Consider the following 22880-nt stretch of genomic DNA (forward strand, 5'->3'; position numbering starts at 1 on the left):
AGTCTCCTGGCTGACAAAAGGCTCAGCCAAGTAGACGTAAAACACTCCCGTCTTTTCCAAAACTGGTTTGTCGGGGAACAATCGAAGGAAGTAAAATTTATGGAGAAATTATACAGTGGATTTGTCACTTAAAATATCGTAACTGTCTCGGGGACAATCCCCCATGCTGAGGATTAATGGTCCCTCCAGACCTTTGATTCACCAGCGCCTTTTCTTTGCCCTTGACAAATTGGATTTTTAGGAATGGGAAGGTCGCCGAGGCCATTGTTGGCTGCCCCATTCAAAAAAGCCCTTAATTATGCGTTGGGGTGGGTGGGGAGAGAGAGAGAGGTTGGTGGATGGGGCGGGTGGGGGTGGGTTAGAGAAAATCTCCATGTGACCCTCTCGGGTGGGATTCGGCAGCTGCTGCAAGAGCCACACTCTCTCATCGCCCCAACCCGGCGCCCTGGAGCACCGGCGGGCCGCGGGGAGAGCCCTCGTGTGGCAATTGAAAAGGCGGCGCGCATCGTCGGCCGCGTCACTTTGCGGGCGGAGATAACGCCGGTGCTCAGCCCTCCTTGCTGCCTGCCTCTCTCCCTCTTTCTGCCTCCCTCTCTCCCTTCTGTCACTCCAGCCCTCGAAGAGAGTCCTGGGCGCCTTTCCCGATCGCCGCGTCTGTAACCCGGAGGCAGCGATGCAAAGCAGCCGGGGTCCGCCGGCGCTCAGCGTTACCGCGGAGAGCTGCATCCCGGCTGGCCTGCGCCTGGGTCCGGTGTCCGGCACCTTCAAACTGGGCAAGTACTTGTCCGATCGCAGGGAGCCGGGACCCAAGAAAAAGGTATTGCTCCCGCACCTTGGCGGAAAGCACTGTGGAGGGAGGGTGGGGAAAAGGGGGAACGCGCAACGAGGGGAAATGTCCGAGGGGCTGGCGCACGTCCTTGGGAGGGAATGTTTCCTCAGCAAAGTTATTTCTCGTCCCTTTCCTCCGTTCATAAACGGGTTTGGGTGTCCAAACGAAGCATCTCTGCTCTTCGGATCTTCACGAAGCCAAGAGGCTGCGGGGATAGGCAACCGCCTCTCTTTCACACCTCCTGGACTTTCGGGGAGATCTCTGACTTTAGATGACTTATTTGTGGCATAGCTGCCAAGTTATCCCTTTTTTAAAGGGATTTTCCATTATGTTGAATAGGCTTCCTCGCGAGAAAAGGGAAAACTTGGCAGCTATGATTTGTGGGGATGGGGGGGACCAGTGTTGAACCCTGCTGGATTGGACGTAGATGGGGAGGGGGAAGCTGGAAAAAAGAGACAGCGGCGGGTCAACAGACTTACTGGTGCCCCCCACCCCGTACCCCGAATTCTAGGAAATCAAATCCGGGTAAATCAAGGTAAATCGTGTCCTCCGGCTGATCCTCCACCCTGATACTAGAGTAGTGGATACGAAATCGGATATATATACACAACACAAAATAAAAATACTGTAATAATGAACGAACTGGTAGCTCGACCCGTGTTGCCTGCAGTTGCCACTTGCTTTTATTAAATGTACTATGTTTACTTTCTGTTTCAAGGTTCTTTTTTAACCTTAAAGTGGAAGAGGCAAAATAACAGTTAAGCGAAACGAAATCTAAAGGTTCCTAACGCCACCAGGTGAGATTTGCCTCTCATGCAGGATAAAACAACCGCAAGAAAACCTCGCCCGAAACAAAAGCGGCCTGCAGTTGAGATTTCAAGAAGGTGGCTGGATGGTGGAAGTTTGTGGGAGCGAAATCCACAGTCTTGCGGCTCCTTAAAGACCTGCGGATTTATTGTGGTTTACGCTGTCCTGGACTAGAGTCCGTTTCATCACCTGCTTGAAGGTGACAGATGCACACACGCGCACAAGAGCGAGTCGATGTTTGTTTGTTTGTTTAGGAAATGCTGGGGCCTTAAGGCCATGAAGTGCAAGGGGGGCAGTTGTGATCTTACCCCACAAGCATCTGTGCAGAACCCAAATGAATGCAAAGATCAGAGATGAAAACAGTCATCCCACAGACCCCAAGTCTGGAATGATCCAATTTATGAAGCACCCTTTTAACGCCGAAATTCTCCCGGGCTCGCCACAGTCACCGCCATAGTTATATTGTTTTGCTTTTAAAGATGATTTCAGTCCATAAGAAACATTGACCAAGCAAAGGAGGATCGGAGCAATCGAGCTGATTTCCCAGCTGGCTCCAAATGTTGATCACTGCTTCTGGAGTGCTTTACAGAGAAGTCTCCAAAAGGAACCCCAAATAAGAAAGATTTGTTTGTGTGTGTGGATTGCAGCCTTCCAGCCTCTCCTCGGATGAGCTTAGCAGAAGGCAACGTTGCCTCCTTTCTTCCCCAAAGCGCAGAGGTTTGTCGTACGTTCCGCTCGGATTCTGAATGCCCTTTAATTGTTTTTAAACGCTCTGCCAGCCCCTTCAAATTTATTTCTCATCTGGCTCCGTTGGTTGCTCCCTTTAGTCTGCCTTTGTTACAGTGACTTTTATTGCCTGTTCATTCAAAGAGGTAGCCCCTCATTTGCTCGCTCTCTGTGTATGACCAAGCAGATTATGAAGGATGAGGCAAGACTGAGGCTCAACAGAGTTGCTCCTGCCCTCTTCCTCTTTTGCTCTCCTCCTCCTCTCTTTTTTATTATTTTTGATTAGATTATTCGTTAATTAATTGCCCTGCAGGGGCTGGGAGCCTTGAAACGTAGGTTTAGCAATTCCCCCCTCGAAGGGGGGAATATAATAACTATGGTTCTTAAATATGTCCCCCCTCGTCTTTTCAGGCTGCAGACCTGCAGGTCAGGGAATGACAAGAAGCGGAAGAGAGTTTGAAGAAGGCTCTTTTCCCAGCTAACAGGGATTGCTTAAAGAGTGTATATAGCGCGTTTGGGGATCACTGACCTCAGGCCCACTTACACACTTATCTCACTTGTCTCATTTCGGAATGGGATGGCATCGAGTGGAGGTGTCCCTTTATTGGTAGCTGCAATTAAGGTAAAGGTAAAGGACCCCTGGATAGTTAGCGGCTATGGGATGCGGCGCTCACCTCGCTTTTCAGGCTAAGGGAGCCGGCATTTGTCCACAGACAGCTTTCCGAGTCATGTGGCCAGCATGACTAAATCACTACTGGCGCAAGGGGACACCGTGACAGAAGCCAGAGCGCACGGAAATGCCGTTTACCTTCCCGCTGCAGCAGTACTTATTTATCTACTTGCACTGGTGTGCTTTTAAACTGCTAGGTTGGCAGACGCTGGGACCGAGCAACAGGAACTCACGGATTCGAACCGCAGACCTTCCGATCAGCAAGCCCAAGATGTTCAGTGGTTTAGACCACAGCGCCACCCGCTCCCTTGGTAGCTGCAATTACATGGCAGTGAAGCCGGCGCACGTCGATTCAAACCCGATGGACAACCTGGTCCACAGCTCTGGCTAAAGTGTAACCAAATCGACTGCTATCTAAGTTAATTGGCACATTGATCCTAAAGACTATATATATAGCAGTCACGTCGACCGAAACTCCCCAACTTCGACCCACCTGGATTTAAGAGGATTTAAATCTTCCCCAAGACAATAAAGCCATGAGCCTAAGCATACTTACTTAGGACTTTTCAAATGAAGTAAAGAAGAACCAAATGAAAGAGTGGAGTTACGGATGCAATCCTATGAATGTCTACTTGGGAGTAAGAGCCCTTGAACGCAGTGAGGATTTGCTACCGAGTAAGCATGCAAGTTCCAATTCCACAGAACCAGTCGCTTATAAAATAAGGTGTCCACCCGCAAACCGTTTTCTAGAAGATTTTTGCCTCGTTCTGGATTAGTGCAGCAATGGCTGCATTTGATTAGCCCTCTAACTCGTCTCCTGGCTGCTGCCTCCGACTAGGATCGAGCTGCGCACTGGTTCACCTCTCTCTCTGTTGATTGTGTGACCCGCTTCTCATGGAAACGATCAAACAGAGAGAGAAATTAGACAAATAAGTTATTTTAATAGGTTATGGGGGGGACAGGGATGTAAAATTAGAGGTCTTTTTGTATACGGAGCTGCTCAGTACCAGCGAATGTTGTTTTGGCTAAATAAAGCAAGGACCTTGAACTGACTGGCGGTATAAATGACAGCCTCTGCTGTCCTATGTTCCAGGTGCGGATGGTGAGAGGGGAACTGGTGGACGAAGCCGGGGGCTCTGCTGTGGAGTGGATAGGGTTAATCCGGGCTGCCAGGCACTCTCAAGAACAGACCTTGGAAGCTATTGCAGATCTACCGGGCGGACAGGTACCTACAGCCTCCCTAACCCAGCTCTATGAGCCTTTCTGTCTCAGGGCTGGATAGATTGGCATTGCTGTCTGGTCCCTTGACGGGCTCTTTCTGTTCTCCTAGATTTTCTACCGGGCGCTGCGAGACGTCCAGCCGGGAGAGGAGCTGACCGTGTGGTATTCCAGCTCCTTGGCTCAGTGGTTTGACATCCCCACCACCGCTACTCCGACGCACGACGAAAAAGGTACGTACAGCACCTTGGCCAGCGACTTGTGCAAGGAGTAAGAGCCTCCCGACAGCGCTGCTCAACTAACTACGTCTTACAGTGAGAGTTTTGCTGTAAACCCCGCTGAGTTCAATGGGATTTACTTACCCACCAGTAAGTTTGGGATTTCAACCCCCAGATTCTTTTATTTGAACTTAAATCGAGACGGAAGATAACAGCTGAGCCGCAGACCATCGAGTACTTAATACAGTTAAGGTGGAATAAACTTGAAAGGAAGCTCTGTTAAAGTCAACACTGGCTAATAAATTTGTGTGCGGGTGTCAGTCAGTAGGTCGGTCTTATACCTTCTCCTAAACTCTAAAAAACAAACTACGGGGCAATAAACTTGCCACAAACCTGGAAGTAAATCCCAGTGTAAACAGTGGTGGTTGTTTTTAAAAAGTTCAAGCGAGCTGTTCGTTTGTCGTGCGGGGTCTATATGAGACATATTTGCAAATACATGCTGCTCTGCTAGATCCTGTCATAGCTGCCAAGTTTTCCCTTTTCTCGCGAGGAATCCTATTCAGCATAAGGGAAAATCCCTTAAAAAAAGGGATAACTTGGCAGCTATGGATGATCCTGTGCATGCTCACTCGGAGAGAAGCCTCAATGAAGTTAATGGGGCTGATGTGCAAGAAGAACCCCAGTCATGCCAAGTACTTCGTGAAAGAAGTGGGGGCTTAAATACGGCTGAACCAGGATTGTGGACCTAATTGCCGTAGAAAGGCAGCATTGGACCACAGCTTTAGCGCTAAGATAAAAGTAGCTTAAGTAGGGCAAACGTACATATTTATTCCAGATACCGTCTTCCCAATGCAGTTGACCTTTCATTGGAATAGTTCTTGTGCTACGAATTTAGACCGTGCTAGAAGGGAGTTTGGACCCTGTTCCTGCTCAGCCTTTTCCTGCATGTGCACCGATTCCCTCTACACCGTACCCAGTGGGCGCCCTGCCACACGGACATTCTTCTCCTTACAATACGACAGTTTTGGATTTTGCCCCCGCCCGTGCTAAAAGAGGCTCGCTGGTTCTAAAGGCCTAGGATGGCTTTTCTTCTGCTTTTGCGCTTTGCCTTGCATCTGCCTTGCATCTCCCTCTCCAGCTTTTCCTCTGGATCCCGTTCTTATTCGAAGTGACGGTAAAGTCAATTTAAAGCGGGAAAGTATGGGCGCTGACATACATGAGCGCTCTTTAAAAGCAAAGGACACACACACACACACACACACACACACACACACACACACACGCTTTTAGGAAATCTTGGGAATACTTGGAGGGACTACAAAAGAAACAAATGTCACTAGATCTTCTCCGAGTTCTAAGTGCCAGAGGAGAACTCGGGTCGCCAGATTTCTTTCCCCAGCCCACCCAGTCATAGCTATGGAACTATAGTTTATATTTTGAAATGGATCCTTTTTTTTTAAGAATAGTGTTTTCAGTCAATCCATTCGTTCTCCTTTTCACTCTGGTAATGAGCGGCCACAGCTTCTTGTCCAAGTTAACGCTTTGCCACACTCTTGCTATATATCCAGTGGTGGGAAGGACTTTGGTTTAAGACTCGTTGATTCTGAGGCAGGGAAGTGCATGGAGCTACTAGACCTCTTGGATTCAGTGATTTGTGGATCCATAATGGCGGTGAGGTTAGTGTGCTTTAGGAGATAATATGTTAAAACAAAGAGGAAACGTAATCCTGTTAACACAGGCTGTACGGATTCAGCAGCATTTCTTGGGGGTGGAACCTACCACGAGATTTTGGCTGCAGTCCTAATCACACTTTTTTATTTTCGGCAATATCCCAGGAACGCGATGGGACGTGTTTAGAATCGCGCAGCGAATTAATGAAACCAGAGCTTTAGCTGTTAAGTCATCAAACAACCATTCCGAAAGGCTTCAGCTAGAACTGGTGTCCATTGATTACGGTGGAGGTTATTTTCACCACAGAGTGCAAGTTCTACACACCATTGACTTAGATTTAAACCAGCTCTGCGCAATACAAGGCAGTATAACTGGGACCAAACCCAAGAGGTTTAGCAGAATTAATGGGTCAAGGAGAAGAGCTTCTTAAAATCCAATTTCCAGTGTATATGGATTGGCCCACATAGCTCTAACAGACTTCAACTTGCACTCAGGCCCAACCCATGCATGTTTAATCAGAAGTAAACCCCACTGTGTTTAAAAGGATTGTGGATTTGCAAGTTTGAGTTTGCAGAATACTTACCCGGTAGATGAATAATTTTGTAGATATTGCACAATCATGCTTGGGAGGAAGCCCCATTGAACTCAGAGCAGCTGCTTCTGAGTTGAAATGTATAGGATTGGGCTGCGCTGCGTGGTGAAAGGGAATGAAACTTGTCATTCCAAGGACCCTTCTTCAAAAGTGCTAGTTATATAAATGTGAAAGTACATTTCCAAGCACAATTCAAAGTGTTGGTGCTGACCTTTAAAGCCCTAAATGGCCTCGGTCCAGTATACCTGAAGGAGCGTCTTCACCCCCATCGTTCTGCCTGGACACTGAGGTCCAGCACCGAGGGCCTTCTGGTGGTTCCCTCGCTGAGAGAAGCCAAGTTACAGGGAACCAGGCAGAGGGCCTTCTCGGTAGTGGCACCTGCCCTGTGGAATGCCCTCCCACCACGTGTCAAAGAGAAAAACATCTACCAGACTTTTAGAAGACATCTGAAGGCAGCCCTGTTTAGGGAAGCTTTTAATGTTTAACATACCATTGTATTTTAATATTTTGTTGGAAGCCGCCCAGAGTGGCTGGGGAAACCCAGCCAGATGGGCGGGGTATGTATGTATGTATAAATAAATAAATAAAAATTATTATTATTAATTCAGCTACAGAGGACCATTTAACATAACCATATACATATGTTACTGCTTTCTGCACCTATGTGTGGTATAATCCTCCTTACTACATGAGAAGGGTGAAAGAGAGAAAGTCAATTGTTTTAAATCCAAGTACTTCAGGAAAAGTGAATTTAGAAACAAGCCAAAAACACTAGAGGAAGAAATAGGACCTCACCCTACTCCAATACTAGTAGACAGGAATTACTAAAACAAAAACAAAATAGTTTGAATGTGGGAGAACTATCCTAATGCAAGAAAACTCCTCAAAAAAGTTATCAATGAATAACTGATCTGATTGCCCATTTCACATCAAAAATATGTATAAGAGGCTGGGTACTCTTAATCACAACTTTATATCCCAGACAAATGGTAAGATCTACTGGTCTCAATGGGAAATTTATAAATCTCCTGCAAAAGATCACAGATGGTGCGCAGAAAGGAGAACTTTTGCCTCACAGGCATTTAGTATCAATAGCTATGATTATAGTTGCAATGATTCGTGGCTTACTACAAAAAGTCTCAAAGTGGCCTACAATTATAAAAGCATGCATAATGCATTAAAATACATCAAAAAGATAAAAGAATATTAATGGACTAAAAGTGTCCATCCTGCAATAACTTAAGAAGGCCAAATCTTACCCCAACCTGCTACAAGATGAACACCAGTACTGTACTGGCTAGGCTGTCATTGGCCTTTGGCTTATTAAACAATCTATGGCCTTTTAAACCGTGGGGGTGTTATTGTTTTTGTTTGTTGTTATGGTATGTATTTGTGTGTTTTTATATTGCAAACCGCCCTGTGTCCCTTGGATTAAGGGCAGTATAGAAATTTAATAAATAAATAAATAAAATTATACCATATGACCCCAGTTAAGAGCCAGGTTCCTGGGTGAACATGTACATATTTGCCTGAAGCCTAAAAGTTGATAATGATGGCACCAGAGAGTATTCCACAATCAGGGGGCCACCACCGAAAAGACTGTGAAGCTGCCTTATACCATATCAGACTATTTGTCCATCTAGACCCCTGGGTCAAGGGCGGAATATAAATTCTAATAATAATAATAATAATAATAATAATAATAATAATAATAATAATCAGTATTGTCTACCCCAAAGAAAAAATAAGTAAGTAAGCCAACTATGGTGGGCTGCAAACCTAAACACACAGGAGGAAGTAAGCCCAATTGAACATCCTAGTTTAGGACTACTGAATAAACAGGCACAAGTTTGCACTCCATAGGAAGCTGCCTCCATAGGAAGCTGCCTCATAATGAGTTAGACCATTGGTCCATCTAGTTTGGACTGGCTTCACTGTCTACACTGACTAACAGCAACTATTCAGGGGTTCAGACTGAGGTTTCTATCTGCCCTACTTGGCTATGCTGGTGATTGAATTTGGAACCTTCTGCATGCAAAGTGAACTATATAGCCTTTCCATTTCCTCTGGTTTCTTGTACTGTACTGGACATCATTTTGAGACATTATGGTGCCATATTTTTATGATATGGTCATGTACTCTGACCATACTGCAACTACTTTTTAAAATAATTTTGTTAACTTATCTATCATGTTGCAACATATCGGTTCCTCTCCTTGGCAAGTGTTTTCCCTAGCCCTGCTACCTGAGATCCTTCATCTCAGGTGTGGGAGGAGGGGACATCTTTGGCCCTCCAGATGTTGTTGAACTCCACTTATCTCAACCCCGTTCAGCATGACCAATTGTCAAGAATGATGGGAGTTGTAGTCCAACAAAGTCTGGATTTGCATGGGCTCTCACTATTCCGTCTTTAATTGGGAAAATCTGGGATTTAAGATGGGATTTGCTGTACGTGAATGTGTTACTTTGATGCCCACTTTCCCAAAACTGTACACCTCTCGGATGCATATCTTTTCAATATAACAACAACAATCATGAAGGGGATGAAGCCCTGTCTTTCCTATCTCCTATCCCCTTCTCCTTCTCTGTGTTTAGAGTCCATAATATATAAGAAAGTCCGTCAGATATTGGCCAGGTCTACAATTATCATCCTGTTACTGCTGTGGCCTGTGATCCTAAACACGCTTAATCCCGAGTAAGTGTTACAGATTTCAAGTGACACAAGCTTATTAAGGACTGGAAAACGTCTGCTAGTCAGCATTTTCTTTCCCAAGACTGCATTTTAGTAATTTCTAAGCTTCTGGCAATTACTAAACCCTTCATACGAAATTAAAATACATAAGGACTAACGCAATAGGAAGCAACTTGAACCAAGACTTTTTGCGGGGAAAGATTTAGATGTTAAAAGCCGATTCAGCGATTCTTTCTTCCTTGATAACCTAAAATGTGCAGGGAGCTGAAGTCTCGGCGAAATCAACACGATTTGCTTTTGGAGAGTTGCGAACCGCGCGAGACATTCAATAGGCGACCTTTTCCCCACCATCACCCCATATCGTTTGCGTGCGTCTGCTGAATTTTTTTTTTTTTGCAGCTGCTACAGGCACAGGAGCCCCTCTTGAAAAACAAACAAACAAACAAACAAACAAACAAAACCAGCCTTACTTAGTACTGGCGTGCCAAACCAATTCTTATGCTCAGCTTCTACAGTTGCGCTGAAATTATTTTTAACTTTCTCGAGCAGACTTTCATTCAGTCCTAAAACGGCAACAGAAACCCTGAGACAAAAACAGTTGTCAAGCAAGTGGAACTAGAAAGAGGGTGGCACTTTTAGTTTCACAAAAGTGTTTGACTCGCTCCATTTAGTCATAGATTGAGTAAACGAGGCTCTTAGCAGCATAATGTGAATCGAGAATTGGGGGTGGGGGGAAGAGGAGGACAGAAGCCAGCAGTCTGGGTTTAGGGATCATTAGTGTTTGCAAACAAAGATAATTGGAGAGCGCAGCCTTTGACGAGCTCGCCAGCCGGAGAAAGCTACTCAGTTAAGCTTGTTAACAGCGCCATCCTAACCATGCACGTTTATGCTGAGATGTAAGTCCTATTGAATCCAATGGGTTTAGGACTGTAGACTTAAATTCGTAAAGTTTTATTGCGGCTTCCTAATCCTATTCATTCATCCCTTGCAGCCGGGTTATCTGCCTTTCCAGTGTAAGGCCATAGGATGCTTGCAACTGCTTACACTCAGGCTGGGAGGGAGCTATCACTGATCAGAAAGACTTTAGTTTTCTCTGCAGTTAATGAACAGTTCCACGCTGGTTGATTCTTGAACTGACAGTCGTTTTTAAAAGACCCCTTGGCTTGCTTATTCCAGCAGGATCGAGACCTAGCACCTCCTATGCCTTCTTGGGCATCCTTTCCTACACGCCAGTTTCCATATCTGCCAAGTTTTCCCTTTTCTCGCGAGGAAGCCTATTCAGCATAAGGGAATTTCCCTTAAAAAAAGGGAGAACTTGGCAGCTATGAGTTTCGCGTTAACCAGAGACGGAATCCTATCGCTGGAATCCTATTGGCCAAGCACCGCCACTAAACACAGAAACCGTAGCCCATGGCCGTCTCTATTAAGCAGCCAGGGACATTCACAATTATTTCGCTGAGATGGCCAACTAATGCATAGATCACAAATCTTATTGACATATAAATTTACAAGGTAACCAGGTGTGGTTGGACCCCAGGTCCCATTAGCCCCAGGATACCGGTAGCCTACGGTCAGAGAGCATGGAAGCTTCTTTTGAACCCATAAAAAAGGGAGGGAGGGAGAGAGGGAGGGAGGGAAGGAAGGAAGGAAGGAAGGGAAGGACATTGGCATCTGATTGGCCACTGCAAGAACAGGATGCAGGATTAGGCGGGCTTTTGCCCTGGTCCAGCAGGACTCCTCCTATGTTATTGAGAGTAATATATCTGTATCTAGGTGTGGCGTTTATTATATGTCTGTATTTCAACTTTTAGAAACACATGTAGAAGAAAGATAATCGAATATTCCACAAGCTATACATTATCTTTCATTCTTTGCCTCAGCCAGGCTCTTCACTATCTGTCTTTCCCTCTAAGCGATTTGCTTGTTCACTTTTTCATATTCTGGCCCACCCCCCACCCCCCACAATTGAATCCCTGTGGGGCTTTTCTTTTTGCATTCGGAAATGCCACCTCTTTTACGAGTCTCTCTATAGCTTTGAAGCGCTGGCCGCTTAATTTAACCCTTGCTGGTGAATCCTCCGGTGCAAAACCTCCGTGTTCTGCTGCAGTGGCCCCACCGTCTCGAAGGGGACGTGCGTATCGCAGGAGCACGAAGTCGCCCCGTCGGTTTGTTCCGCCTTAGGGAACGCCAAGCGTTTAAGGATCGGGGCACAAAGGGCATTGTATTCTGAAAGGACCGATTACGTATGGCCCATACATATAGGATATTGTCTCGCCTGGTAATGGGAGGCTCATGATCATTAGATTGGCCTTTGTTTCCTTGCGTCAGCTCCCTGACATACGCCACCTATTCTGCAAACGTCAACAGATGGGCCGCCGGACACAGGCGTTAAGGCAACAGCTGCGCGCTTTTCATTCCTCGTGGAGTCCAAAGGCAGCCCAGCTAGAGCATTTGTGGCCCTCTGTTTGCGCTGCTTTTTACTCAACTCTCTACCTCCCTCCCCACTCCTCTCTCAGGACTCAACAGAGAAAGGCACTAGCAGTTTAGGATTCATATTCCACAGCCATACATCTTTTCTTTTTTTTAAAAAAACCCTAATCTCAAACAACTCCTAGCTCGCTCGTTATTTACAATCACATTCTGAGATTGATTTCAGCCACACACGCGTGTACTATGGAAGAATAGAGGGAGGTTCCTTCGACTGAATCCGACCCGGTTGGTTTTTCTAGGTCCACAAAAACTGGCAGCGACTCTCCAGGTTTTAGACAGGGAGTCTCTCCCATCCCTTCCTGGACATGCCGGAGATCGAACCTTGGGACCTTCCGCATGCAAGGCAGGTGCTCTGAGCCATGCGCTTCTATCACTCCTTCCTTATATCTTACATTCATATATCACCTTTCTTTCCTCATTGAACCCAAGCAATGTGCTTTCCTTCCAGCAATGTGCAGACCCATACCAGATCAGCTTCAACAAGGTGTTGGCCTCAGGTGCCCTCGGAGCGCATCTTTGGCACTCCTTACCTGCTCTTTATCTGAAGAAGTGTGCATGCACACGAAAGCTCATACCAATGACAAACTTAGTTGGTCTCTAAGGTGCTGCTGGAAGGATTTTTATATTTTGTTTCGACTAAGTCAGACCAACACGGCTACCTACCCTGTTTCTCATATTTTAAGACATACCCATAAAATAAGCCATAGCAGGATTTTTAAGCATTCAAGGAATATAAGCCATACCCCGAAAATAAGACATAGTGATAGGCGTAGCAGCAATGCCGGCCACGGCAGGAGGAGGAGGAAAAAAATAAGACATCCCTTGAAAATAAGCCATAGTGTGTTTTTTTGAGGAAAAAATAAATATAAGACATGTCTTATAATATGAGAAACACGGTACCTGTAACTAGAACCCTTTCTATGTTACCCTAAGTGTGGGCTCCAAAGGCGAGTAGGGGATAGTCACAGCCGTCCACGGCTTTAACGGTAAGCACGCTTACTGAAAAGTAAATCCTTGTGCACAAACACTAATGTAAGAGGGCTGTTAATCCGATAAATTATTTATAATGACTTTTATAATGCTACTCACACACTCATATTAAAGTCACAAGTCTATAGTAGGCTAACTTGGACGGGAAAAGAGAAAAAACAAGGGACTACTGACTGACTGACAGTGCAACCCTATACACACGCCTATTCAGAATTAAGTCTTGTTGAGTTTTGGTAACTTCCTATAACTACCTATCGCATGGGATTGCCGCCTGAAGCAGGCGGATCCACGTTTAAGTGATCGTCGGTTTTCCACGGAGATAAAAGGATGAGAACTCCAAATCACAGTCTAGTTAAGAGATGAAGCGTTTAAATATGAATGAAATTGGTTTAGTTCCGCTAACGTCTCTGCTGCTGAACTTGGCTTAAATCCAAGTAAGTTGACTTTGCCAGACAATGAATCAGAATGCAGTTGCCAAATGTCCCATTTTTCCAGGACACGCCCTCTTTTTCATGAGTACACTGTAAGTAGAAATCAGCAATAGTGTTCTCTTTTTTTTTGCTCTTCAAAACATGGCAACCCAAATTATTAAATAACTAAACAATATATCCTCTTCTAGTATCGAAATCCATTCTACAGATATTTGATCCATCTACCTTTATACTTATTTATGTGGACTTGTCTTGGTTGTCCAGAGCTTCAGACACGAACATTTCCTTTAGATCCCAGGGAATTGAACCTACAGGACCTTTTTGCACGTGAAGCACCCGCGTGCTCTACCACTAAGCCCAGAACCACCCCAGAATCTGGTTCTCTGTCTTGAATGTCAGTGCAGTAAAGCCAACCTCGCCGCTCCCACACATCTGAGAGCAATTGCTTTGCACGCAGGAGGTTCCAGATTCCACCCCCAGCATCTCCAAGACACCTTGAAGAGCTGCTGCTGTCAGTCGGTGTAGACAGCACTGACGTAGACGGACCAACAGTCTGACCTGGCATAAAGCAACTTCCCAAGTGTAATAATGAAATGACTATCCAGGCACTACAGATCGCTATACCGACTTGGATAAATGATAATGGGCTTCTATCCGAACATGGTTAGCTGAAATGCAGAGGCTGAGAGAGATGCTTGCTATGTGACTGTGGCATGATGTAGTCCGCTTTCATCTCCACATGTTTGGGAAGAAGGGTGGGAAGTTGATATGTGCATGAATAGACTTGATATGCCCTAATGTTGGTCTTTGCTAGAAGTATATGGATGAACTTTTAAAAAAATGAACGTGAGTGAATTTGTGAAAGACAGTTAACTACAATGTTTAATTATGGGCAGAGTATTCTCCACATTGGTAGTTTGCATTGCAGAACTGGCAAGTGGGTTGCCCCTAGGGCAAGAAAAAGCGACGAACAAATTCAATAAATTATAATAATATTATTATAATAGCTGTGAAGTATCAATTCCACACGACTTCACATTAAAAACAAACAAACCGAGAGACATTATGTGTATTCCAACAAAATCTGAATCAAATTCCAACTTCAAATCCACGTTTACGCAACACTCCAAATTATGGATAATGCTGCACGGACAGCATCTATTTCCACACTGGGTGTGCAGTAATTAAATATTGGGACACTTGCAAACACTTCTCAAGTTGTGGTTAAAAGGTGACCCTTCAGATACGGCTGAACTACGGCTCCCATCATCACAAAGCATTGAGGGCTGACGGGAGTTGGACGTCTAGAAGGCCCGAGATTAGCAACCTCTGCTTCTAGCATTTCTCACTTTCAAAGTTGAACATATAATATTTCAGATCCAGGTTTCATATTCCCAGGCACCTGGTTCCAAATCTGTGAGAAGAGCTTAGTCGGGGTTTCTACGTATTTGCCTTGCTAACGTCTCCCTGCCTTGCTTTCCCTCTGCTAGGCGAAGAGCGCTACATCTGCTGGTACTGCTGGCGGACCTTCAAGTACCCCAACAGCCTCAAGGCGCACGTCCACTTCCACTGCGTACTGAACAACGGCCGCAGCTTCCTGGGCTCGCCGGAACACGCCCGGCCTTCGGACCTGTTCAGCCTGTCGCTGAAGCCCGCGGCTGCGCCGGCGTCCTTAAGGACCCACTGCACTGGCGGATCCAGGGAGAGCATCAAGCGGGAATCCTCGGGCTCGCCGCCAGTGGCCAAGGCGGGTGGCGGCGGGCGCAAGGCGGCGGCCAAAGAGGAGCAGGAGAGGGCCTTGGACATGAGCGTCAGCTCGACGGGACGGGGTCCAGGGCAGTTCCTGGGCTTGTTGGGCAGCGGCGGCAGCAACGGGCTGTCCTTCTACCCCGGGGCAAGGTCCGCCTTCAAGCCCGCCGGCCTGGCCAAAGCGAACCAGGCGGACTCTTCTCCACCGGCTTCTTCTTTCCGGGAAGAGGGCAAGGCCAGCGGCTTCAGCAAGCTCTTGGGGAGCCTCAAGCCCAGCCGCTCCAGCGGCGAAGGTCCCCTGGGCGTGGGCAGCGGTTCCCACGGCCACGCGCAGCAGCACCACGCGCCCCAGCCTCACCACCACCACCACCACGCCAAGTGCCATGCGGCTACCGCGCCGCCTCACTCAGCGGCGGCGGCAGGCTTGGCTTATTCGGGGGCCGCCCGAGGCTTCCCACTGCTCTCGCACTTCGAGGAGACGTCTGCCTTCAAGCACGTCGAGAGGGGTCTCCACGCCAGCCTGTCGCCGCCCGCCTCCGCCCGCTACCCGCCTCTCCCCAGCGGGCTCCACCTGGAGCGCTTCGCAGCCGCCCTGCCGCCCTTCGACGGGCTCAAGCCCTTCTCTGCGTCGGCTGAGTGCAGCCTCCCGCCCTTCATGCCTTTCACCGTCTACAACGGCGAGCTGCTCTACAGCGCCCCTTACTACCCGCTCAAGCTGCACTTTGGCAACCTCCTCAAGTACCCGGAGTCCGTGTCCTATTTCAACGGGGCTGCTGCGGCGGCGGCTGCAGCGGCTGCAGCGGCAGCAGGCCTGAACCCGTCGGAGCTGGGCTCCCTGGCCAGCATCGACCGCGAGATCGCCATGCACACGCAGCAGCTGTCGGAGATCGCGGCGGCCGAAAAGAGTCGCGGGCGCTTGGAGAGCTTGCAGCCATCCGCGCCGTCGGGCCCGGCAGGCAGCAAGCCCAAGACGGGCCACTTGTGCCTGTATTGCGGCAAGCTGTACTCGCGCAAGTACGGCCTGAAGATCCACATGCGGACTCACACAGGCTACAAGCCGCTCAAGTGCAAGGTGTGCTTGCGCCCCTTCGGAGACCCCAGCAACCTCAACAAGCACATCCGCCTGCACGCCGAGGGCAACACGCCCTACCGCTGCGAGTTCTGCGGCAAAGTGCTGGTCCGGCGCCGGGACCTGGAGAGGCACGTCAAGTCCCGGCACCCGGGCCAGAGCTTGCCCAAGGGCGGCGCCGGCGGCGCAGAGGACAGGAGCGGCGCCGACGCCGCCGGGTACACACGCCCGGAGCTGCAGGAGCCAAAGACTGACAACGAGAGCGACGTCGACGTCTGCTTCACGGACGATCAGAGCGACCAAGACACGGGCGGCAGCAGCAGCGGAGGCGGAGGCGGAGGCTGCCGGGCCAAGGAGCAGCAATAGGAAGCAGCCCGATGGGGTGGGGGATAGGTAGGGTGGGCTTGGGTAACGGGGCTGCCAAAGCTGCTGCCGCTTTCCTCTCGACCGGCTCTGCTGATTCACTCGCTCCTTGACTAAAAAAACGACCCATAGAATCTCCCTTCTTCCCCTAGGAACAAGACAGTTTCGCTTCAACACAACAGCGGCTTGTTTTAAGACATGCCCGCATAAGATTTCATATCATTTCTGTCCTTTCCCTCGACCCCCCTTCCAGCCCGCGGGGGCTGCTAAGCTGTACACCACGGGTAGCCAACGTGGCGCCCTCCACATGTTTTTGGACTACAATTCCCAGCATCCTTCACCATTGGCCATGGCGCTGGGGCTGTTGGAATTGGCGGTAGAGCAGCATCTAGAGGGCGTCACGTTGGCTAGCCCAACTATACACGCAGTACTGTAACCGGTATGTTCAGAAGTGCAGCGTAATTCCTACCGAACGCAGTGGCACTGACCTGCCCAGTGCGCATGTGTAAGAACGGCCTCCACCAATGTGAATTCCTTCAGGTACCTCGACGGGAACTTATGTCAAAGTCAAACAATAATCTTCTGGTCTAGATGATTCAGGGAAACTGAAGATTCTGTCAACTTGGGTAGGAAAAATTCCTTGTCCTGGCTAAGTGGGAGATACAAAGAGCGATGCGTGGTCTTTGTTCACAGCAGGGGTAGTGTGGGAATGTTGGTTACACACAGGGGGAGGAGGCTCCAGAGCAGGTATGACCGGAAGTCCTTCCTGTCTGGAGCAACATTCCCCTGTGTGTCTACTCTAGGAACAGGACACACAGGAAATGTTGCGTTTGACTGATTCAGTGATGATACATCCCACAAATAGATCCAAGATGACCTCTCTCCAATAGGTCTCAAAGATAAGTGAGCGGGTGATAGGAAGTGAGGAGCAGCAACCTAAGATTATCAGTTTTAAGATCAAAGGAAAGGTCCGCGCAGAGATCAAAGGACAAAGGAACAGGTTAGGAATATCTGAGGTTCCCCACTCTAATCTGCTTTATCCCCATGCAAACTCCTCTCAGAGTGCTACAACGGCAGTTCTTCCAACACATACAATGACCTCAAGGCTCGCTCCAGTCATTATCATTGTAATTCAACCTGATCCTAACCGTGCCTAGCCTACTCAGAAGTAAGCTCTCCTGATTTCAACGGGACTTACTTCTAAGGGAGGATGTGTAAGGCTGCAGTCTGAGTGGACATTGCTGTTGAACACTACCTCCGACGTAATCAATCTTCAATGGAGGCAAATCCTGAATATTGACTTGATCACGAAGACCACCGATATCATTGAAACCTTATGCACTTCATGCTCCAGGATGCGAGTGTTTGAACCAATTCTAAGCATATTTAAATTATCCCAATGGTGAAATTTCATCCAGATTAAGATTACTTGGTATAAATCTTATTGAAATGAATGCTCTTCTTCGGGGGGGGGGGAGTCACATTGGAGATGGGGAGGAATTAGTGGACTCACTCATAATGAGTTCAGTCTTCAGTCTAAAGGTTTTGGGCGAAGATTAAGTAAGGTGTAGCCCAGAATTAAGATGCGGTTCACTGATTCCCTTTCCTAGAAATATCCAAAAGGCACCGGAGACTCCACAGCAGCGGATCCGTTTTTCTGTTGTACCTTTGTAGGGAGAAAACTGTGCCTTTTTGTGTGGGGTGGGGCAGAGAAGAACGGGGAAAGGAAGTTGGTGTTCTTGTCTCACTTTTAAGAAAGTTTCGATGGTGGAGGGTTAGTTCCAGTTTTGGAGCCAGATGCATATCTCAGTGGAATATCAGCAGCACTTGAAAACATAAAAAAACATCTATAGCCACAGTCTCCCCTGCTCAGTACTAAACACATTAACAGCCTGTCTACGTAGGCTGAAATCCTATACTCATCTGAAAACAAACCCCATCAAATTCAGTGGGTCGCAAATCTGGGCAGATGTGCACAGGTTTGCTCTGTCAATTGGGTTTACTTAAAAGTAAATCTTACCCAGCCTATCCGGATTTACTTCGTAGTTAAGGAAGGATTCCGGATTTAGGTGGAAGTGACCATGGTAGATTTCAACGGAACGGATTTTTCAAGCAAGGCTGCAAATCTTTCCTGGGGTTATTTGGACGAACCCCTTCGTAAGCAGCGGGGCTTTCTTCCGAGTTAACATGTTTACTATCGTACAGCACAAAGGGGGTGTAGGATCCCAATGGGGGTAGTATGCACCCTATTTGCAACTTATTTATAGCAGAATAATATTTGCATAACATTTGTAAAATAAACATTGAAAGCATGAATCATAAAAGCACGCCGTATATCATTCTCAATAAGATACTTCTGTTAGGTTTCGTAGACTACATATTTGGTGTATGCTTGTTTTATAAGACTGATGTACAGTGGATACAGTATTTTGGTCTTGGTTGCAGTTTGTCATGAGATTCTTCTTTTTTAAAAATAAAGTTACAGACAAACTATTGTCTGTATTCAGCAAAGGACTTTCATCCGGTTTTTCTTTGTGAAAATTTGGAATTATCCACTACCATGAACAATTTGTTATAAAAGAAGTCCCATTAGAAGGAAAAAATATATTCTAGCAAGTTATTTCGAATTAAGTTTCACTGAACGTTGTGGGGTTTAAGTCTACTGTGCATAATTCCCCCCCCAATCGGAGTGTAAACCATAGTAAACCAATTGAATGCACTTGTTTTACATTTCTGGATTCAGGAGATTGGGCCACAGGCGAGATTACACCGGTGCCCTCTCATTGATTTCAGCGGCAGCCAAAGTTAACGATCTCTCTCTCTTTCAGAGAAATATAGACGTAGTATCTAGTCCCACGCCTTCGACTGACTTCCGGTTTGTCACACCGAACAAGTCCCAGGGACTTCAAGGAGTCACCCTTACAACTACACACTGCCGTATTAAACCTATTCTGATATACAGTTCTCAATACAGTACTGTATATAATTCCGTCTGGGCCTTTCCCTAGTAATCTAAACACAGACACACAAATACTTGCGCTGAATTTGTTTCAGGCACGATATTCTCCATCCCAGTTTGGAAAACCCATTGAAGAATCGGCAGATTTGTTATAACTGCAGGAAATCCGTTAAGGTGCCACAAGACTCTTCTTAGCTTTGACTCCACCCGGAAGGTCTATTCCTTTGAAGATAGGGGACTGAAGCTGGGAAGTTAAGAAAATGAAAGCAAAACATTGGGTGAAATTCTTTGGAGATCTCTAGACAAAGTATTTTATTGCAACTTATTTTAAAGGGGGGCGCTTATATACCTGTGAATATCGCGGGACTGAATGTGGATGGAAGATTTCGAAATAAAGTAGATCTTCTCGGCAAGAGCCGTTTAGGCAAGGCTGAAATAACTAGATAAACTGGGAGCCAGTGACTCCCATGCTAGCAACGCCCGACCTACAGAAAATAGTTTCATTGTTGGTAGCTGCCTGGAAGTTGCCCAGAGGACCTGACCTGGGGGGCAGTTAATAAATGTCTAACTAGGTTTTACTCATGCTGAGTTGGATCACAGATACAGAAGATACCTTATCGCCTTTTTTTTTGAATGAAATTCTTCACCACAGAGACAAACAAACAAAAAGCACCGGTGGGAAATTCTGTTCCCGTCGATTCAATGACCACTCTTTATGGGGTTCCAATGTGGAATTCCCCCCTCTTTCTTTGTAAAAAAAGAAGAGTGACTATAAACCTGATGGATGATAGGAGAAGTTATGCAGCTTACAGTGGGAGAACAACGAGTGGGTGGCGCGAGAAAAGCTCAGTCTGGAAACACCCTGACGCCTGCCTAACTCTCCCTGAAATAATGGGTCCCACTGAGAACAATTTGCGCTCGTAATTTTGGGGCAGGTGAAAAGTTAGCCACTTGGGGACAGTGCCTTTAGTTCAGCGGTAGAGCATCCGCTTTGCAAGCAAGAGGTCCCAGTTTCTATCCCCTGCATCTCCAGGTAGGACTGGAGAAGACTCCCTATATGCCAGTTTTATACCGTCCAGTTTTGTAAGATGTATGGGTTAACTGCTCCCCCCCCTTACCCAGTGCAGTATGCCTCTGAATACCAGTTGCTGGGGTAGGAGAGAGGACGCTAGCACCCAGGTTCTGCTTTATGGGCTTCCCCTGGGCATCGGCTTGGCCACAGTGGAAACAGGGTACTGGAGAGTAGATGGGCCTCCAGTCTGATTCAGCAGGGCTTCTCCAAAGCTCTTAAAATGGAAAGTCGCTTTACATAAATATATGTGATTCATTTAGGCAGGAATTACCAGCTACACAAATATAAGATGGGGGACATCTGGCTTGCCAGTATGTTTCCGAGCACAATTAAGAGTGTTGGTACTGACCTTTAAAGCCCTAAACGGCCTCGGTCCTGTATACCTGAAGGAGCGTCTCCACTCCCACCATTCAGCCCAGACACTGAGATCCAGCACCGAGGGCCTTCTGGCGGTTCCCTCATTGCGAGAAGTGAGGTTACAGGGAACCAGACAGAGGGACTTCTTGGTAGTGGCACCCACCCTGTGGAATGCCCTCCCAGCAGATGTCAAGGCAATAAACAACTATTCTACATTTAGAAGACAACTGAAGGCGGCCCTGTTTAGGGAAGCTTTTAATGGTTGATGCTGTACTGTTTTTAATATTCAGTTGGAAGCTGCCCAGAGTGGCTGGGGAAACCCAGCCAGATGGGCGGGGTATAAATAATAAATTATTATTATTATTATTATTATTACATGTGAAAAAGATCCAGTTGACAGCAGACTTAAGGCAGTGTGATGCAGCAGGAAGAAAAGCTAATGCAGTAATGGCCAAACTTGGCCCTCCAGGTGTTTTGGGACTACAATTCCCATAATTCTTGACCACTGGTCCTGTTAGCTAGGGATGATGGGAGTTGTAGTCCCAAAACAGCTGGAGGGCCAAGTTTGGCTATCACTGAGCTAATGCTATCCTGGGCTACATCAACAGAAGTAAAGTGTCTAGATCATGGGAAGTAATAGACCACACTTGGAGTACAGTGTCCAGTTCTTGGCACCACAATTTAAGAAGGGTATGAAACATGTCCAGAGGAGGGCAACCATGATGATCAAGGGTCTGGACCAGGCACCCCCAAACTTCGGCCTTCCAGATGTTTTGGACTACAAGCCCCATCATCCCTGAACACTGGTCCTGTTAGCTAGGGATCATTAGAGTTGTAGGCCAAAACATTTGGAGGGCCGCAGTTTGGGAATGCCTGGTCTGGACCGCCTGGAAGGAAACAAAGCCTTATGAGAAATGGTTGAAGGAATTGAGTATGTTTAGCTTGGAAAAGAGGAGACTCAGAGGAGATATGATAGCCACCTTCAAATATCTAAAGGGTTGTAACATGGAAGGTGGGGCAAGCTTCTCCCCCTCCCCCAGGGTAGGACCTGAAACAATGGATTCATGTTACAAGAAAGGAGATTCAGTCTAAACAACAGGAATAACTTCCTGAGAGTAAGAGCTGATCGACTCCCTCAGCTGGTGGAATCTCCTTCCTTGGAGATTTGAAGCAGAGGCTGGATAGTCATGGATACGTTAGTTGAGATTTCTATTGCAAGGGGATGGTTGGACTAGATGACCCTTGGACGTCACTTCCAACTCTACAGTTCTATGATTGTAGCTTTGAACCTCCTTACAACAGGATAGCAGCAGCGAAATGAGAGAGCTCAAGAAAAACGTAAGACTAAAGGCAAACCTAGTCGGCAATAAACGTTCCGCTGAAATCAATGCGAGCAGGCGATTTACAATACAGAAGGAAGAGGGTCGCAAATGTTGTGGTTTTGGATCGGGCTGGAAACCCCTTTGCAGGCAGAATAATTGTGCTCGGCGAGTTCTGTGCTTCGGATAGGAAAGGGTTTTTGTCCACATATTCTGAGCAAAGTTTTTACTACAGTAGCAATCAGACGAATGCCTTCGAATACGCTCGGGGAACCCGTGTCCCTCCAAAAGTGGTTGGACTATGACGCCCATCATCTCTGACCATTGGCCATGGTGGCTGAGGCTCATGGGACTTGGAGTCCAACAACATCAGAAGTGCGGCAAGTTCCCCATCCCGAACGTGCCTGTGCCAGTGATGATGATGATAACAATTAATTAATTCAAACCCCGCCTTTTCCCCTGTCAGGTAGTCAAGGTGGTTTACATATGAAATAGGAACAGCCAACACACAAGAACAAATACCGAGGTGGTCAATAAATTATTGTCCCTGAAGGAAATACTTGCAGGAGGTGAATCCTGCTGAGTTTTTTTTTTAAATAAAAAAAATCGCAGCAGCAGAGCTGCTAAGCTTACTCCGTCCCCATCTCAAACAGTTTTA

General features: G+C 47.1%; 1 protein-coding gene across 1 annotated transcript; it reads left to right on the plus strand.

The window, feature by feature from the left end:
* Positions 1–673: 673 nt before the first annotated feature.
* On the plus strand, positions 674–16518 carry PRDM13 (PR/SET domain 13). The gene is made up of 4 exons (XM_088667444.1): positions 674–817; positions 4126–4257; positions 4363–4483; positions 14825–16518. Exons 1-4 carry the CDS (start codon positions 674–676, stop codon positions 16516–16518), a joined length of 2091 nt encoding a protein of 696 aa, XP_088523570.1.
* The last annotated feature ends 6362 nt before the right edge of the window (positions 16519–22880 follow it).

Source organism: Zootoca vivipara, chromosome 3 (genome assembly GCF_965207765.1).
Source record: "Zootoca vivipara chromosome 3, rZooViv2.hap1.1, whole genome shotgun sequence".
In the NCBI taxonomy this organism is placed as follows: domain Eukaryota; kingdom Metazoa; phylum Chordata; class Lepidosauria; order Squamata; family Lacertidae; genus Zootoca; species Zootoca vivipara.

Coding starts and splice junctions, on each gene's coding strand:
- PRDM13 (XM_088667444.1), top strand. CDS start 674: ATGCAAAGCAGCCGGGGTCCGCCGGCGCTCAGCGTTACCGCGGAGAGC. Junction 818..4,125: donor AGCCGGGACCCAAGAAAAAG/GTATTGCTCCCG, acceptor CCTATGTTCCAG/GTGCGGATGGTGAGAGGGGA. Junction 4,258..4,362: donor CAGATCTACCGGGCGGACAG/GTACCTACAGCC, acceptor CTGTTCTCCTAG/ATTTTCTACCGGGCGCTGCG.